The sequence below is a fragment of the Schistocerca piceifrons genome, chromosome 1, assembly GCF_021461385.2.
Source record: "Schistocerca piceifrons isolate TAMUIC-IGC-003096 chromosome 1, iqSchPice1.1, whole genome shotgun sequence".
NCBI classification, from domain to species: Eukaryota; Metazoa; Arthropoda; class Insecta; order Orthoptera; family Acrididae; genus Schistocerca; species Schistocerca piceifrons.
Window position 1 is genome coordinate 528,102,425 of NC_060138.1, and position 16,081 is coordinate 528,118,505.

The 16,081-nt window shown below is 38.9% G+C and overlaps 1 protein-coding gene across 1 annotated transcript in view; it reads left to right on the forward strand.

Annotated features, from left to right (window-relative positions):
- Positions 1 to 16,081, forward strand: part of LOC124798491 (protein retinal degeneration B) — a 565,476-nt gene that overhangs the window by 526,841 nt on the left and 22,554 nt on the right. Inside the window, 3 exon segments of the mRNA XM_047261931.1 lie at positions 5,149 to 5,257; positions 12,147 to 12,303; positions 15,296 to 15,445. Of these exon segments, the coding sequence (XP_047117887.1) occupies positions 5,149 to 5,257; positions 12,147 to 12,303; positions 15,296 to 15,445 (416 nt within the window).

Sequence of the window (16,081 nt, forward strand, 5' to 3'; positions counted from 1 at the left end):
GGGTTGGAAATTTAGATTTGACATTCACCCAGAGAACCTTTCTCATTCCCCCTCATTAAGTTTCCCAGCTATTTGACTTAAACCATGAAGTGCAGCAGTCTTCTGGAAAGGGTGAAACAGACCCTGTCCTGCCCTTCTCAAATGCCTGTACAATATTGTTGCTACCAAATCAGAATTCTTGGTCACTTAATTGGACGGCACTGCATACACAGCACAGGAAATCACTTTTTAGGAGCACATCAAAACCTGGATTTTCCCATTGTAGTACCTCTACTGTGAAAACAAATATTTCTGTATCAATCTCCAAATTAATCTCCTGTGAGCCTTCAGGACACATTATTCTGAATCCTCAACCATTCAGATGAGAAGTAACTTGCCACAAGGTGTGGATGTCACTAGGCAGAGGGAGGGTAGGGGGTGGGGGTGGGGGGGGGGGGGGGGGGAGCCTGGCATTGGTGGTGGTGGCTTCTCACCTGATGAATGAGATCTAGAGTGGTGGCTCCTCTGTTTCTCCATCTATTTCCTGAATTTCTGCCTCTACTGGCACCTTCACAATTTCCTCTGTGGTCACATCAAGCTCTTGGCAAATTCTATTCTTATGGCACCCAAACCTGGGGCATGCCTGTAGCATACGCTCTACAGTGTGTACAGTGTGATGCACCAGTCCTGTTGTCACAGTTGTTACTGTGTAGTTTTCTTCTTCCCTCATTAGAGTGAGTCACACTGTTTCTTGCAAAGTACCAGGAGATGCAAACTTTATCTCAGCTCATATTCTAGAATCACTTCCTTAGAGCCATGGCCTAATTAAGCAGAATAGCATTATATTCATGGCATCCTGTGAAAATATATATGCAGGAAGAAGCAGCTTGGATTTTATCTGAAAATGATTTAGTATCATAAACATATTTTTCTCTCAAATTAGATAGTTTATCCCCACAGAAGATAACATTTTTTGTTTGCAAAACATGTATCATCAGCAGACAGTTCAATTTGAGTAATATTCAGTTGTAGCTCACAGGACTGTGCACACACATGACCCAACATATCTAATATGCTATAGGAATATAACAAAATTTTCATTTGATATCTCCACAAGAAAACAGTAGAAAATTGCTGAAAGAACCACCTTTTATCAGGTTAATTGCCATTGGAACAGGTTGCTAAACTACATGGGCTTATGAAGTTGAATCAGCTGCTAATTTTTTGTCTCCACTAAAACCGCTGCAACCACAACTGCTTGATTTGATTTCCATTTAATTGTTGGTTCTCTAAAGTTGCAGTTTGTTGCTGTAACTGCTCTAAATACTGCATAATAACCTCATTCACTACACATCTGATATTAATATTTCTGTCTACAGTACAAGTAATTTCACTATTATCATCTTTCTCTGGGGCTCTAATCTTAATAATTCTTTGCCTCAACGGACATTCTAAAAATTTTCCCATCTTTCATAGAGAGTGTAAAGTAATAAATACACTACTGGCCATTAAAATTGCTACACCAAGAAGAAATACAGATGATAAACAGGTATTCATTGGACAAATATATTATACTAGAACTGACATGTGATTACATTTTCAAGTAATTTGGGTGCATAGATCCTGAGAAATCAGTACGCATGAAAACCACCTCTGGCCATAATAACGGCCTTGATACGCCTGGGCATTGAGTCAAACAGAGCTTGGATGGCGTGTACAGGTACAGCTGCCCATGCAGCTTCAACACGATACCACAGTTCATCAAGAGTAGTGACTGGCGTATTGTGACGAGCCAGTTGCTCAGCCACCATTGACCAGACGTTTTCAATTGGTGAGAGATCCGGAGAATGTGCTGGCCAGGGCAGCAATCGAACATTTTCTGTATCCAGAAAGGCCCGTACAGGACCTGCAACACACGGTCTTGTGTTATCCTGCTGAAATGTAGGGTTTCACAGGGATCGAATGAAGGGTAGAGCCATGGGTCGTAACACATCTGAAATGTAACGTCCACTGTTCAATGCGAAGAAGAGGTGACTGAGATGTGTAACCAATGGCACCCCATACCATCACGCCGGGTGATACGCCAGTATGGCGACGACAAATACACGATTCCAATGTACATTCACCGTGATGTCGCCAAACATGGATGCGATCATCATGATGCTGCAAGCAGAACCCGGATTCATCCGAAAAAATGACGTTTTGCCATTCGTGCACCCAGGTTCGTCATTGAGTACACCATTGCAGGCGCTCCTGTCTGTGATGCAGCATCAAGGGTAACCACAGCCATGGTCTCTGCAAATGTCATCAAACTCTTTGTGCAGAAGGCTGTTGTCTTGTAAACAACCCCATCTGTTGACTCAGGGATGGAGATGTGGCTGCACAATCCGTTACAGCCATGCAGATAAGATGCCTGTCATCTTGACTGCTAGTAATACGAGGCCGTTGAGATCCATCACAGCATTCCGTATTACCCTCCTGAACCCACCAATTCCAGTGCTAACAGTCATTGGATCTACCAACCCCAAGCAGCAATGAAGCAATATGATAAACCACAATCGCGATAGGCTACAATCCTACCTTTATCAAAGTCGGAAACATGATGGTACGCATTTCTCCTCCTTACACGAGGCTTCACAACAACGTTTCACCAGGCAACACCGGTCAACTGCTGTTTGTGTATGAGAAATTGGTTGGAAACTTTCCTCACGTCAGCACATTGTAGGTGTCGCCACCGGCGCCAACCTTATGTGAATGCTCTGAAAAGCTAATCATTTGCATATCACAGCATCTTCTTCCTGTCAGTTAAATTTCGCGTCTGTAGCACGTCATCTTTGTGGTGTAGCAATTTTAATGGCCAGTAGTGTATATAGCATAGTTGCACACTTTAATTAAATTGGGCAACAAATAAATAATGACGAACAGATATTGTCAGGCAAATACTACTTCAGTGAAAGTGTAGAGAGCTAGGCTTTATCTCATGACTCTTAGTTGTAAATGAAGTTCCATTTCAAAATTTATATTTGTAGGTCATCTTGTACTGTTTTCTGGATCGTCAGTCATCACAGGGGCCTAGAATAATAATGAGGACAGTGTTGTGGCAGCAGCAACAGCAGAGCACAGCCTGCTGGCAGTGTGAGGGCAACATGTGGTGGAGTAGGAACCAAACCCAGGACCCTCCACTATGATGAACAACCAGTTGTCAAAGTGCTCAGATACCCAGGTCCACAAGACATGTACACCTGATGCACCCATGTAAGCAGTGGTGTACCCATGAAATCTGAATAGATAGCAACTTGTTTGCCTTGCCAGGCAGCACCCAGCTGTCTACTGACACACATGCCATAGTCAAAGGATACACGAAAGCATAGTGCACCAGGGATGTCAGCCATCTATTGTGCCATAAGGAAGCAGGGCATTCAGGTGAGAGATTACATATCAGATCAAATTTCTGCACACCATTGTACAGGGTGGCCAATGTAGGCAGTGGGCACATTAGGTTAGGATGAGAGTTTAGAGGTCATAAGAATACATACCTAACAAGCAAGTAATTTATTCAGAGAGGGGTATATGGGTCCTATAACTGCTGCTCACACCAGCCAAGAACAATAGTGCTTCAGTGCCACCAGTTCCAGCAGTCAGCAAGAAGTATGTAACAATCTGACGTTGATCAGACAGAGATCAAAACCAGTCACCATTCTTTTTTAAATACAATAGTTTATGCAGTCTACATTGTTTTTATTATATTTTTAAAATAAGTGGTAGCTCATATTCCTTAATCAGCTGCGAAGATAGACCAAAGCCAGATATTAAATATTGTGTATTGTGGGACTATTTATTGTTTTCTCGTCAGTGGGATTAAATTCTACATCTACAGGGTCAACACAAAGTCTTGCCTGCCTTGATTGTATCAATTTATTACAGAAAAACCATTTGACATAATAATTTACATTTGCTACCGTCACATAGGTTAGTGTTACTAGTTTTTTTAAGACCACTTAGACTAGTAAACCTTAACACATGCTCCCTTGGTAGCTTGGAGAATGTCGAGGTGGTATTCCAGTTCCTGCCAGGTGTTTTGTAACATGTGTTCTGTCACAGTACCCACAGCAGCTTGTATCCTAGCTTTCAGTTCATCGTCATCAGCAACTGGTGTGACAAAGACTCTGTCCTTGGTATAGCCCCAGAAAAAACAAAACCAAGGGGCGTAATGTCTGGAGAGGGGAGTAATGTCCGGATCAGTGGATTGGAAGAAACAGTCCAACACCCTGGCCACCCCACTCGCCAGACATTATGCCGCTTGACTTTTTTTTTTCTGGTGCTGTTTCAAGGACAGAGTCTGCGTCACACCAGTTGCTGACGTTAATGAACTGAAGGCTAGGATACAAACTGCTGTGGGTACTGTAACAGAACACACATTACGAAACACCTGGCAAGATCTGGAATACCGGCTCGACATTCTCCAAGCTACCAAGGGAGCACACGTTGAAGTTTACTAACGTAAGTTGTCTTAAAAATAGTAACACTAACCTATGTAACGGCATCAAATCTAAATTATTACGCCAAATGGTTACTGTGTTATAAATTTTTATAATCAGGGCAAGATTTTGTGCTCAGGTGTAAGGTGTAGAGGGGTAGTGTAGTGGGCAGGTGGAAAAGGAAGGAGGGAAGACAGACAGGGAAAGAGAGAGGGGCAGGAGTATATGGTCAGGGGGAGGGAGGAGGAAGATATGCACAGAGTGAGGAAATGGACAAAGAAGATGGACAAAGAGAGGACAGAGAGTGGAGACGAGGATATACAGATAGAAGTGGGAGGATGAGATAGACAGAGAGAGGAAGGAAGAGGCAGGCAGAGAGAGTGGGAGGAGGAGCCACTCAATATACGTCAAGTACAAATGTAGGTGAAGCCATGTGGAAGAGGCTGTTAAATATATAAAGGCGATATAAATTGCATAATGTGTTTTCCCACTATAATTATGTATTATTATCATGTCTAATGTTTGCAGAAGGCATTGGTTTGATGATTTCATGCAAATGTTGCTATAAAAAGGAGAAGAAAGTGTGTTGGTTCTTTTATTTTCAGTATAATTTATATTTTAAAATTTGATGAGAAACTGCCTATTCTGGCATTGGTTTTAACAGCTGTTTTATGCTTTATTCCCTGAACAGAATGTTGCTGCAAATCATCGAGCAAATGATGTAATAGTAAAAGAGGGTGCACCTCAAATTTTGACAGCCCGCTTCATGTATGGACCATTGGACATGATCACCTTAGCAGGTAAATATGATGATAATAAGTGGAGCCAGAGAAAACACATTTCTGGCAGTGGTTGCATAAGATATTTATAGATAGGATTTTGTACTAGTATGACAAAAACTACCAGAGCAGGGATTTCTATGTAGAAATTTCATATTCAGTGAAGCTGTCTTATGTCAAGCTAATGCTAGAACACACACAATGCAGTCAGTCACTACAATGTTGTATATTCATAGATCCCATTGTGAAATAGAAACTTCATATATGTGCAACAAGACAAGGTATACATGAAGAAAATTACAGAGTGCATGATGCAAAAATTGAATAGTGACTCCAATTTAAATTTCTGCAATATAGCTGTTTTGCAGCCCTATCAAACCCTAAGCTGTTTTGTAAAATATAAATCAGTGGTACATTTTGCACCTTCAACTACTGAAACAAATAGCCCTGTAGTTGATAACATTTTTACACACATCCACACATTAGTGTAAATACTGTAGTAAATAATCTTTCAGACCATGTTGCTCAACTACATGTGAACATCAGAGGCATCAGAACATTATGCTTGACACAAATTACAAGAAATAGTAAAGCATAATGGGAAAAAGTGGAAGGAAATTGAGAAATTAAAGAATTATTTGCAAACAATTGACCTATTTCAATAAACTAACTAATCCTAAATTTCAAAATGGCATTACTATATCATGCTAAAATATGAAAAAATTACATTTGAAGTAGAGGAAAAGATTACAGACCATTATGACATTAAAAATTGGTGCTATTAAGTTCTTAGCAAAGGCATCAGAACATGGCAACAACTGTTTGCAACAAAAAGGAAATTGAGGAAATGAGACAATTGGTTGATCACAGAAGCCCACAAATGTCAGATATTTGCTATAGTGTTCTATCAGTAGCACATAGTTTACGTTTTAAGATGATCCTTGAAGGAAGGCCCTACCATTTCCAAGAAAAGCATTCCAAAAAAAATGTAATAAAATCCAGCTACATACTAGATCTCTAGGGGAAGTTTGTAATGTTGCCAACTGTCCTTTAAAAAAACATTCTAGCTTTCATGACGTAATCAGTAGTAAAATAAACAAAAATTGTTTGCACAAGCTTCGTAATACAGTAATTCAGTTTTGCAATTAAACTCTTCAGAGTAATAGTTTGCCAGGCAACTTTAATATGCTGTAGTCACCCCACTTCAGAAGAAAGAAAGGAGAGCAATAGCATACAACTCTAAGGGGCAGTCAGATGAAAATTAGACAGACCATATAACGAGCATTGTTCAGATGTTGATAACACAGTTAGGTTTGCGTAGAGGATACTTCTGTATTTGAAAAAGGAAGGAACAGTGTGAGCATACCAGTGGGAGGAATGTGAGGAAGTGAAATTCATGCCCGTATGTGTGCTGTGTGTGGCAAACACAGTAGGTAATGTGTGCATGTGTTTGCATGGAATAAACGACTTCAAGAAGGTCGGTGTCATTGAAAGACAGCAGTCAACCAGGACAGGCTCGTGATGTCATTACCCCTTCTACTGTTGCCATGGTGCATACTGCCATCAGAAATGACCGACAGCAGACAGTGAAGACATTTGGCTTATTTGGGCATCAGTCATGGTATGGCACACACCATTATGACATAGCATCTGAAGTTCTGGAAAACTGAACGCAGTGGGTTTCCCACAGCCAGATGGAGCAGCAGAAGCTGCATCAATTTCTTATTGTCACAGGAAATGAAACACAGTGTCATCATTTTGAGTTGAAGAATAAGTGTCAGAGCCAACAATGGAAGCACATGGATTCACCTCCACCAAAAAGATCCAAATCAGTGCAGCCAGCTTTGGGAAAGTCATGATGACCTTGTTCTTTGACTGCAAGGGCCCATTGCTCACTGAATTTCTAGAACACAGTGCTACAGTTGATGCACAGCAGTCTGTAGACACTTTGCAAAAATTGAAGTGCTATCAAATCCAAATGCTCAGGAAAGTTGATGGACAGCATGATTCTGTTGCAGGATAACGCCCATCTACATGTTGCCAAGGTTGTTTTAACTACACTGCAGAAGTTTTGCTGGGAAATTCTTTACACATCCTCCTTATGGACCTGATTGCTCTCCCCATGTGATTTACACATTTTTGAAGCCCTGAAGAAAGACATTCATGGCTGTTGATTTGCTTCAAGTGAAGAGGTGACATGCCTGGGTTCAGTCATGTTCCGTAGATTATGGCAGACATTTTTTTCTTTAAGGCATTGACTGTGTTGTCTCACATTGCAATAAATGTATAAACAGTTATGCCATTTACTTTTGAAATACTAAACAGTTAATTTACTTTTTTCTATCTTGTTTTCATTTGACTGCCCTTTATGCAAGTGCATCTCATTGTTCTCAGAATTTTCTAGACAAAACAAAAATGTCTACTGTGGGACTAGGATACCTCAGCACTCCTGTGGGTGAAGATGGGGTAAGGAAAGGAAGGAGTTAATAAGTTATCAGGGAGAAATTTGAACCAAACTTTCGACACACGTGGTTCACTATCTAGAAAAAAAAAAATGCTCTGAGGGTAAGACACCACTAATATTATTAGAAGGGGTGTTGTACCTGAGAAGTGAGTAATATATAAAATAATTGAAACTGACTGATGTTAATGTTGAACCCGCAGTGATAGGGGTTGCTAGACTGATTGGTGACAGTTGTGATGATAACTAACCTTTGGGGATGAGGGAGGTGTATGTAAGCAGAGAACCCTTCATAATCATCTCTTTCTGTTTGTAAAAGAAGAATCGTTGTAACAGGATTTGTCTGAAAACTAGCAATGTTTTGATTCTTTCTTTAGTGTGCTTGTTGATGATGCAATGCTTCTGCTATTGTGTCAGTTCTTATCTCCACCCCTAAATTATTTACATTCTGTCAGAACTATACAGAAAGTGTAATATTTCAGGGCAAGGAAAAAATTTGTTGTTCTGAAATAGAATCACTGTGATGATTAGATTAAAAATGCACTCATTTTTCTTAAAACATTGCCCCCTTCTTGATCATTTTCTTTTTTTGCTTTTACTTCAATTTACTTTACTTTTCAGTTGAATATATTCCATCCTTGACTGGTATCCTGGAGCATTTTCAAAATAACACTCTGTAGCCGTATTACCATTTCATTGGGCTTGGAAACATTTTTCAACTACAAATTTTTTTAGATGTTGGAATAGATGGATCTCTTGATGTGAATCAAGTATACAGGGGATACTCATAAAATTTTAATTATCTCCTAAAAAATTAAAGTTACAAAATTTTGTAGGTACGGATCAGCAGTCCAATTACTCACTGACATCCCCATGCGACTAGGGCAGCCAAAACAAATGACACAATCCATTGAGGAAGTGGATATGGGCTGTACTACTATTGCATCCTCTAGCTGCATTTACTGTACTGTGGCATGACTATCTCACTGTGTACGAGGACCGCAGAATGTACCAGCGATCAAACAAATAATTATATAAGTTTATTTTTTGTGCTGATAATTAAAACTCTGACTAACCATAGAATGTGCAGCAGTTTGTTCTTCAAAGATCTCAGTCCTCTCATTGACATTGACACTGTCCTGAGGAATAATAATTTCCTTAAAGAGACTGTTCACAAATTTTTTTCATCAGTTTCAGCCAGAAGATTTGCATTGTACTCATCAATTATTGTTTCGCCTTTTGAGAACTGTCCATTTAAAAGAATCCAACAAAAATTAATTTTTTATGTTACATATATCATATTTTCTCCCCTCTTCGTAATGGTTTCACCTAGCATGCAGAGACAGTAGAAGATACATTTTTCGACCTGCCAGCGCTTTTGGTTATCTGGATACTTCCCACTAACACCAACCTGTCAGAACTCCGGAGATGGGAACTTGCCCTTCAGCATATCCTTTCTTCTCGCTATCCGCCAGGCCTCAATCTCCGCTAATTTCTAATTTCAATTTGCCGCCGCTCATACCTCACCTGTCTTTCAACTTCATCTTTGCCTCTGTACATCCGCCCCGACTGACATCTCTGCCCAAACTCTTTGCCTTTACAAATGTCTGCTTGTGTCTGTGTATGTGTGGATGGATATGTGTGTGTGCGAGTGTATACCTGTCCTTTTTTCCCCCTAAGGTAAGTCTTTCCGCTCCCGGGATTGGAATGACTCCTTACCCTCTCCCTTAAAACCCAATCCTTTTGTCTTTCCTTCTCCTTCCCTCTTTCCTGACGAGGCAACCATTGGTTGCGAAAGCAGAATTTTGTGTGTATGTTTGTGTTTGTTTGTGTGTCTGTCGACCTGCCAGCGCTTTTGTTTGGTAAGTTTCATCATCTTTCTTTTTAGATATATTTTTCCCACGTGGAATGTTTCCCTCTATTATATTCATATCATTAATTTAAAGTCCACTATCATATTTATTTCATTTTAGGTATTATGGAGTGAAAGCTTAATCCTCAGAGTTTACATATTTCAGTCAAACCTTTCATAATGGCCTGGTGAAGCAATTGCATGCAAGGGAGATAAACAGATGGAAATGATATGAGCCCTGCTCAAAAACAAAAATAGTATTAAGTACCTGAGTATAGTGAGCATTCGCTTCACTGTTTGTCCAACATGAAGTTTCTATATGTTGCTTGAACTGCATTATACACACATCACCACAACAAAGTAATATGTGAAAATATTGGTACATGATCTGTTTCTTCAAGTAAATTTCTTTTAAACTAAGCATAACCAAACATAACTATTCCCCAGATGAAACTGGCTTTTCATTGACATTTATGCTCAGGAGGTACCAGCACAAGAATTTCCTTACTATTGCTGCAGTATCTGTGTCAGATGAAGAAATTTTCTTGTTGTTCGCATGTGACAAAGCTTGAGTGAATTACAGACATTTATTTTGGCCAACTTGTCCTTTACCATTGAAAAGTACCTGTACAGGAGTTCTTAAAAACAAACACATTTATTTGTAATCTCATTCATATTAGTCCATGGCTGAGTCAATAAATAAGTCACAATATGGGTAATGAGATCAGTGCTGAGGGTATCAAGCTGGAATTTACTTTTGTATTGTATTGTATTGTATTGTATGTTAACCAGGGGCCTAGAAACGACGGAGAGGCTCCGTCCCCACTGCACCCGCAGTGGTCCACAACCCCACGACGGCTACCACTGTCCACATTGCCCCTGTGCTGCCCCACACCGAACCCAGGGTTATTGTGCGGTTCAGCACCCGATGGACCCCCACAGGGAACATCTCACACCAGACGAGTGTGACCTCTATGTTTGCGTGGTAGAGTAATTGTGGCTTACGCATACGTGGAGAACTTGTTTGCGCAGCAATCAATGACATAGTGTAGCTGAGGCGGGATAAGGGGAACCAGCCCGCATTCGCCGTGGCAGATGGAAAACTGCCTAAAAACCATCCACAGACTGGCCGGCTCACCGGACCTCGACACAAGTCCGCCAGGCGGATTCGTGCTGGGTACCAGGCATTCCTTCCCGCCCGGAAAATCGGAATTTTCTTTACTTTTTCAAAAGTTCCCCCCTGTAAATTTAACACTTACCCCACATTCAATAAGACCTTAAAACCTGCATCTAAGAACTGTTATGGCTCCTGTCTCAGCCAACAAGTGATTACTTGAGCCACAGCCTTATCGCCTTCATTTTGCTGCCTTCCCAGCTGGTTTTTAAGGGGCCCAATCAGATGAAAATCATTGGAGGCTAAGTCTGGATCATTCAGTGGACATACCATACATTCCTAGTGAAATTTTTGCAATAATTTGTCTTGTTGTGTGAGGATGAGAATTCTATCCAGACGAATAGTGCCCACTGCATTGAGTCCAGGACATTTGCAGCAAATGGCCTTTTGTAGTTCCTGCAGAGTGGTACAGTAGAGTGTGGTATTAAGGCTCATTCTGAGGTTGAAATTTCAGCAACTGGAAGACAGCTTTAACTCAGGTTGGCAATCTTGATGCCCCAATGGTCCATATTAGGAAGTTACCTTTACCACAAAGCAGTAGATACTGTATGTATATGCTGGCTTTGTTCCATTTCTTCCCTACTCTCAACCTGCAGAGGACTTTATGTCTACAAACTTTGCAAAAATTCAGCCACTTGCTATTAACGTTGTGCACAATTCTGCACATGCAATGTAGGATGTACAACTTGTCATAGATTGTTATTTGACAATCTTTATGGATCATTCCCCACATTATAGTGTGGCATTACTGAAACTCCATAGAGTGAACAACATCTCATTGTTTACAATTATTTTCAATCTTTTTGGCTATTTCTGTATCCAGTTTGAAAAAGATATCCACTTTTATGGACAGTCCCTTAGCCCAAAACAAAAGCACAACTGCAGGCTGTTTTAGTCAAGTACTTTCCTGTGGCAAACCTACCATCTTACACTGGCTGCAGTTCACTAACTATTGACTGCAGAGTAATGTATACTGAATCTCTTCCGGCTGACATGCTGTTTCCTCCTACAAATAGACCAACAGGAAATTTATAACTGTGTGCAATATTTTGACATTTGTGGCTTATCTATTGACTCACCCTCTTAAATCTGTTGTTAATATTTCATATCCACATCATTTTTATATCACACTATAAAATGCATACATTTGATATTTTTCACATCCCAAAGACTCATCTACTAAGATATATGGAATCTTAACTAAATAATGCAATGGAAAAAAAATCTTATTCATTTTATTTCCTTAGTTGTATATTTACTGCTTCTGGTTTACATTCTGTGTTTCAAATTATCATGTTTACTTTTCAAAATGGCTTGACTGAGAGTACCAGTCATGTGAGAAACTACTTCTTAGCACCCTCTGTTTGTTTATAGCTTTATTTACTTGTTTATAATAATTATTCACACAAGTTTTCCTTTTAAGGTGAAAAGGTGGACATTCATATAATGAAAGATGTGCGTGCTGGAGAGTGGACATTGATAGCTACAGAAGTTACTGACAAGACTGGACGGGTGACATACACCATTCCTGATGACAAAGCCCTTGGCTATGGAATGTACCCAGTAAAAATGGTTGTTAGGTTTGTTTAATGTTTTAATACTCTGTAATTTTGTGGTTATAGCAGTAATAATAGTTCTTAATGCTTATGGTGATTGTGGTAACCACAGATTTCCTGTACCATATTTATTAATTGAAAATTTTTCACACTTTCCTTTATTTTTTTATTTTTCCAGCACTTTTTGACTTGGTAAATAATACTTTGTCCATGTAGATAAGAGTTCAGAGTGTTAACCACAGAATAAGCATCAAATTGGACGGTGCCAATAGCAGCATAAAATAGTTGCAGATAAATTTTGAATGTTTAGAACTAAGCAGGCCTTTTTGTGAACTAATTCTAAATCAGGAAAAGTATGAAGTGGAAAAAAATGTGTGACAGATAACAGTGGTGGTACTTCACCCAGGATGCTATGTTTAAAAAGTGATATAAAGTAAGAACAGAATATGAAAGATGCTGAAGAACCTCAAATGTCTCTGAACACGACACATCAAACAATTAATGGTTACAAAACTTGAAGGCCCTGTAAGACACCACCTTCCTCAAAATGTGTGACCATGTTGATCCTGCTTACACCATATTGCTAATTTTTATTTCTTTTTAACGATGTGTTTAAGCTGGAATACCTTGCTGGGAGCTGCCATCTAATGTAAACTGGTTTGCTATGTCAGTCATTGTATGAAAATAATTCATTTTCCTCTGAAATTCAATCTCTTTCTGTATATTCACATTCATGTTGAGGTCCACACTGTATCACTGGAATGTTGTTATGATCGAACTATGATCACAAAGAGTATTTAACACAACAAATGCCACAAAAATATAACAAAATGTAAATACTACTTAACTGGAACTGCACAGTGTGGAAGCTGATTCCTGCTGCAATTTCATGGAGTGTACTGAAATGAATAACAAATTTCCAGTAGTCATACTACTTCAAATGTACCAGTGCATTTCTTTATTATGATAACAGACTATTGAAACTCTTCCAGCAGCCATTTGACCACATAAACATGTAATTGTTTTTAGGCTTGTGAGATACTCTTACCTACTTGAGAGGTTGTCAGATGTTAACTTATTGAATTTATATGACAAAATTTAAAGTGCCTAAGCAGTGATTATTATTTAAAAAATTTGCCCTGCAATAAAATTTTGGTGGCATTTGATAAGATACATTGTATTTGTAAAGTAAGTACGAAACACACACATATTTTCCTTGGTTAACTACTGTGCATTAACTTTTGGAGGACCAGCCACATACTTACATTAAAAACCCATTCATTTCTTTCCACTTCACTTGAAACCTGTTCAGTAAGTGAAAGAGGATAAGTTGGTAGGTTGACTGATTGGTTGGTAGGTTGATTAGTTAGACTTCTGTTAAAACTTTCAAGCTGAAACAAGTGTTCGATAAATAACATTATTCTCTAATGTCATGTCCCCATCTTCAGGTATGTGCAATTGCTACACCTGTATTTTATTTTTCAAATATCTCTTCCTTTCTGTTATTCTGCACATTGTAATGCATTGTCGTGGCTAAAACTTAGTTTCATGAAATTTGGTCATTTCTGCACCTGTATGCAACTCACTACAGCTGACTTATCCAAAACTGTCATTAATCTTGTTTGTAAAGGGGAAGCAAACTTTCCTCATTGGCAACTGTTGTTGTTTATTAGTCCTGGAAATCTTTCTTTTTGGCTGCAGTACTCATTCCACCTCCTCATTAGAGTAACCATTTTCCTTAAAAGTAGGCTATAAGTAATTCAGCTCCTTTTTGCAAGTAGCCTGCCTCTCATATTTTATTTGCCCTAACCACCAGTTTTTTTCATTGAAGTTCTCTTCTGTGAATAGTTTTATGCATCAACCACAGCTCTTGGTCCGAGAGTTTTAACAGAGGGAAACATTGGCTGTGAATGCTTTCATTATATTATTGGAAGTTGTACTAATATACATTATAATTACTCTTTTTTCCTGATATCTTTGAATAATCCTTATTTTAAAGGTATAACATCCTACCACACATTATCTGTTTCATTCATTCTTGCGTGTTGCAGAAAGCTGGAATTTTTTGCTTTTCTCTAGATAAAAGTTGCTTAACAGCCTTGATGACAAGCAAGCAATTAGAGACAAATTTCAGTTACTGTAAGCATCTTCACACTTCAAATATTTAATTATAATAGTAATGTGTCAAGGTTTGAACCAGAGACATCCTATGTCAAGATAAGATCTGAAGATAGCTATAGCAGCAGCAACTGGTCAGTTACTGAATGCCTGTATTCAAGACTCGTCATAATTATTTTATAATAACTATTGATCATGGACTGTGCTTCTTTGTGACATAATATCTGTTTTTCAAAACTTCTTTAGATGCTTACCTTCAATTCCTTGTAATTCTTCCTGCAAATATGTGAACATATTTTTTAAACATGCTGATATAGTAAGATAAATTAGCCACAGGCTAACTTCAGTTAGATATTAGTAAACTTTCATGGAAAAAGCAAGATATAGGTAGAAAGAGCTTTTTCTTTGACACTCCATTTCTTTAGCTGTTTATTTAATGACTTTCTTGATAGAAACACAAAAAAGCAGCAAGAGAAAAAGTTGCTAAAGAAGCTGGTGTAACGACAATTTTGAACATAATTATAATGAAACTTTTTTTTTTTTTTTTTTTGTTACCTGTGGAAAAGACTGATTTTTATACCCGCCAGCTTCAAATGATATGCTGCATGCAGAATCTAGTTTGAGATTCTGAAGAAAGTAACTGAAGAAAAAGTCATTGTGTGAAACATTCTGACAGGTTAGAACTGCGTGCCAGACTTGGACCTACAAAGGATTCAGGGTGTGAGTTGCAATTCAGCACATGGTTTTAATCTTCTAGTAAGTTTCAAAACTGTTCGTACTCTACTGCAGAGTAAAATGTGCATTAGGTGGTTGTACCTTTGAATATTTTAGTTTAATTGTTGTTATATCACTTTTGTATTCATGATGCAATATTTACAGCTGCTTATAACTGTTTCAGAGGTGATCACACATCAGTGGACTTCTACATGGCTGTTGTTCCACCTAAAACAGAGTTCGTTGTCTTCAGTATAGATGGTTCCTTCACTGCAAGTATGTCTGTGACTGGTCGTGATCCAAAAGTCAGAGCAGGTGCCGTAGATGTTGTGAGGTACAGAAGAACTTTGTTGTAATTTAATATTGGTATTCAATGTACTTTTGCCACTGTGTGTGTGTGTGTGTGTGTGTGTGTGTGTGTGTGTGAGAGAGAGAGAGAGAGAGAGAGAGAGAGAGAGAGAGAGAGATATGTAAAAATTTTCATCATTCCATTTTCTCTCGAGTACTGAATGAATTACTTTAATTATTACTTTCATGCCTACTGTAAAGTGGAAAAAATTGCTAACTTGAATTAAATAGGTTATAAATAGGTGTTCCTTGAAAGATAACACACATGGAAAATGTGTGTGTCATCTGTATACTGAGGGCTTAAATATCAAGGTGTATTCGTAATACATTACAGATAGTAGAAATTAGCCAAAGTGGAACCACTATATGTTTGCTCTTCATGGATTTCACCTCAGAATTAGAGATGCCAGCAACATATAACAAAAAAATGCATACACACATACACAAACAAACAAACCTGTGTGCCAACATTACGCCAGCTGGACATACAAAACCAAGATGCAGTTCAGCAGGTGGACTGGGATGGTGGTGCCTTTTGCTTATGGTGGGTATAAGGAGAAAGAGATGGGAAGCTGGAGGAGGGCCAGGGAAGGGTAGCTAGTGGCTCGGAGGGAGGCAGCAG